General features: G+C 33.4%; 1 protein-coding gene across 1 annotated transcript; it reads left to right on the top strand.

Annotated features, from left to right (window-relative positions):
• The first annotated feature begins 6 nt into the window (after positions 1-6).
• Positions 7-1,718, top strand: MAN1 (LEM domain-containing inner nuclear membrane protein MAN1). The gene has a single exon (XM_088241730.1). It carries the CDS (start codon positions 192-194, stop codon positions 483-485), a length of 294 nt encoding a protein of 97 aa, XP_088097856.1. The 5' UTR covers positions 7-191; the 3' UTR covers positions 486-1,718.
• Positions 1,719-4,320: the final 2,602 nt, after the last annotated feature.

The raw sequence follows: 4,320 nt of genomic DNA, 5'->3' as shown, positions 1-4,320 counted from the left end.
ACGAGAGCCGTGTGAGGTTCGAAGTGGAGAATGTAGCCGGGGAGGAGTATCGCGCCCTGCGATGGGTCTCCCCTCGTGGCTCACCCCGCTCTGCGCGCGCTCGCTCCTGGCAGGGCCAGGCCTTCGAGACTCAGGAAGGCTCCGTCAACAACCTCACTGTCTCCCCCACTCCGTGCCTTAAGATTCGTCACATGGTAGACAAAAACGATAAGAACCCCGACTTGAAGTCCGTCATCAGGGATGCCATTCTGGAGAAGTGTGGGCCGCACTGCCGTATCCTGCACCTGGAGATAGACCGCTCCACTTGCTGCGTGTACGTTAAGTGCGCGACCCCAGCTGATGCTGGCGTGGTATACCAGAGCCTACACGGCTGGTGGTACGAGGGGAACCTGATTACTGTCAAGTATCTGCGCCTGGAGCGCTATATGGACCACTTCCCCTCCTCGCCCTCTGTCGGCCCCTACCTCAAACTGTCGGGTCAATAATGAAACTCAATACGAGCGTTGTTCGACTGTTCAATTTTTCATTTTTATATAGTGTTATATATTAAAATGTCTAACTAATGTCCGAGAGATATCTTATGAGACCGACGGTCTGCGGTGCCTGCAGAGAGTACACGGAGCAGATCTAGACCAGTACTTATTGTTGCACTCGTTTTCCGTACAGCTTTTATTTTCATCCGAATTCTGTGAAAAATATAGTTAAACCGCACAGGCGTATTAATACTGCCTGTCGGTGAATAGTTTTTTGAGAAATTGTTCCGCAAGGAAATGGCAGTAAATGTTTGCCACCGTCTTTATTTGTCAGTGTGACATTTTGTACACATCCTCTTGTAGATACATTTTTTAATACCTGTAATCCTTACGTTTTATGTTTTGACTGACAAAATTACATATCGCATTAGACATTTTTTACCATTCGCCTTTGTGAAAAAGAACTAATTACATTTTATAAACAGAAAACTGACACTGAGTCACATTGTTAGTCATTCGGAATGTCTTCGTAATAGATGACCTCTGGATACTATCAGTGGTTGACAACATTATTTAGGAAATGGTTGAATTAATAATATAATTTTATAAACCATAGTTTATGTTAGGTTTATGCTTTTCGAGCTGTAACGCTTGTATCTTAACAAAAAACAGAGTATCTCGAATTGTGGGGGTTATGTATTTTTTGTATGATGTAATTCTGAACCCTGTACATAATATTATATTTTAATTTTTTTTAAGGCTGACATTCAAATGATTTTAATGTTTACTTTTACATTTGTCAGCAAAATCTGTTACTATTATAATTAATAAAATAATAATTAAAATAAATCTAAACATTTCTTTGCTTTTGTAATACATATTATGTTATGGTTGTCTGTTTTCATACCTTATTGTTATAGTGAAGATGTTTTAGTATGGAAGAAGTATTTTTGGTATCAGAAGTTAAGTTTAATGGAATGTTATATTCTTGTTAGACTTTGAGATTTGACAAATAAATTTGTGATACAGAAGTGCATTTAGTTCTTTCATATGCCCACACAATTGTAGTTAGTATTGTATGTACCTTTAAGTTTTGTAAAACTAATTTATTAACAGTTATAATATTATTGTCTTTTTCTGGTTACTAATAAGTAGAGTTAAGAATGGTTTGGTAACACCATATTTTGTCTTTGGCCTCTGTTCATGTAATCAATGATTTTTACTGAATAAAATATCAATATTTCTGAATACTTGACATTTTATTTTGACTTCTTTCTTTACCCACAAGTAGTGAATAGACACTGCATTTTTAGTCCACCATTTGCTACATATATTAGCATCTTACCTATGAAATGAGGAAGTTATTATTATTAAACACTTTATATACATATACAATATATATATACATATAAGGGCGGGCATATTGCCTTTAGGCAATTTCTTCCTACCCTTCGGTTTGAGAAAATTACAAATTCATGGACATATATTGAATCTTACAATTTTATACAAAAATTAAAAACAAAGATTAACAAAATAAAAAATATATTAAAAATTAACACTACTATGAAGAGAGGAGAGGGGATGGGAAGGAAAGAAGTAGGATAAAGGAACAATTTAAATATTTAGATAGAAGTTCAGTGCTACTGGTAAAATTGTACATAAAAAAATGTTTTCTTGCATGCCATGACGATCAGAGCATTCAAACGTGCGGCGGAGTTTCATGAAAATGAATGATTGTTTGAATAAAAACAAACTATTGTGTATGATATTACTAGTTCTTCCAAATCAACCAATGACCATAGTGTTTTGATAGGTTTGCGGTTTACAGAAGGCCAGCTCACCAATTAGCAGTCACCGAGGAGAACTTGTAATGTCACAGGAGTAATTTTAAAATAAAAATTATAGTGCTGGTAATACGATACATAAAAACGTGAAAAAATATGGCTTAGTTTGATAGTCCATTAATTCACTGAATTTCCTCATTGATATTTTTAGAAACTGGTCAATTTGAATGTGGCTAACTTTCATTTGCATAGGAATTCCAAATTCACAAATACATCTTCTGCTGTAAAGCCATGTTATTTATTTGTCAATGTATTATACTATAAGTATCTCTTTTCTGTGAAATAGGCACCATCAGATTTTTGTGTGTTTTTTCTGATAATGCTTATTTAAATTTATGTAAAATTTTTATTAGTTTTATTTTATTTTCTTTACTAACTTAGTACAATTTGTGGAAACTTGTTATTGGCCTAAGGAAGGTATTCTGAACGCAAAAGCGCGCCTAGAAAACACATTTTTAACGCATATCATATGGTATAATTTTAAATAAGTTTATATTTACACCTGATTATGGGTAATTCAGAATACCTGAAACTAATTGTGTTATAATATATTAAACTCTTATGTGGTAAAAATTCAAAAGTGTTTCATTTGAAATAAACTCAACAATGAACTCTTTGGAAAATTGGAGACTATGTTAAAGGCCAGGAATTGAAAGCAGAGCATCTCAGACTACGACAGAGGTAGCAGCAGCTTTCAACGTAAGTGAAAAAATAATATTGAGTAGTTCATTAATGTTGGCAGAGTAAATATCCTTGAGAAGTGGGTACGATTGGCGGAATGAACGCCAGCAGCAAGCCTCTGCTTCGATGCCTGCATTGCTTTGTTGAGCTCACATAACGACGAGGAAAGAAGAACACATTCTAAATATTAAAATGTTTTTCTGGATGAACAGTAATCATAATTATGAAAATAATAATTAAATCTATAATCCTATTCAGATTTCAACATATTATTTTATTAAATTTTATTTTAGTTATAGTGACATCTGTTTTTTTAAATTAATAACTATAGTTTAGCAATGACTTGAACCACTCGTTTGTTTTTAAGAGCATTGTCAATAGGTGTCCTCAATTCAATAAGTTTTGTTTTTCCACCGTTTGGAAGCGCTAAAATCGAGAAACGAAGGAAATTTAACAGGATATTACGTCTAGCGGATCCGGGACGCGATTTTCCCGGTTAGTCTACAAAGGAATTTTGGGTTGAAAACATCCCTTAAATCCTAGCGTCGCGCAAAAAGTCAAATAGAGACTTTCTACTAACAAAAACTGATTTCCATTTTTTGCAAAGAGTTTGTTTCTTTTAACAACTTTTCACGACATTCACGAAAGAACTTCAACATGATTGGTAAGTTTATTCATGAATTATTCTTGTAGTATTGTAGCAAGTTGCTTGTCCAATCGAAACTTGCCCATTATCTACCGATGAGTAAAAGTTTATAACGCAAAAAATAATGTAAATAAATTACAATAATTTAAAGAAAAAGTAACACCTACCTGCTTTTCTCAAATGATTAAGAATGGTTTACAAATAAGCCAAAGTTTGTTTTTGATTAGACAAAAATTATTCGGATGCAATGAAGATTGACCCATTTATTCGCGTGCGGCGAATTTAATTTGATAAAAAATAAATGTCAGTAACCCCTTTCTTTATAAAACAAAAACGGACAAAGTAGGTACTTGGCACTTACTAAGCTTACTTAAATAAAATAGTACAAATTACTTTTATAGATACTTTCAATGAAATTATCTTCAAGCAAAATTCCAAATAAAAAAACAAAAAAATAGCACACCGCATTCAAAAGCCTTTATCACATTTTAAATTTTTTAATTCATGTATTTCCAGGGTATCTTTTAAAGCTCCTACCTATCAAATAAGTGTAATGAAATAAATATTTATTCAATGTTAAATAATTTATAATTATATTTTACATATTAATTTAAACACTTATATTATGTACAAACAACAAACAAACATACAAACCATCACGCCGTTTCCCCGTCCC

Source organism: Micrasema longulum, unplaced genomic scaffold (assembly GCF_059751315.1).
Source record: "Micrasema longulum isolate JH-2025_06_02 unplaced genomic scaffold, ASM5975131v1 h1tg003038l, whole genome shotgun sequence".
In the NCBI taxonomy this organism is placed as follows: Eukaryota; Metazoa; Arthropoda; class Insecta; order Trichoptera; family Brachycentridae; genus Micrasema; species Micrasema longulum.
Note: the sequence above shows the minus strand (reverse complement) of the source record. Positions and strands in the feature narration are given on the sequence as shown.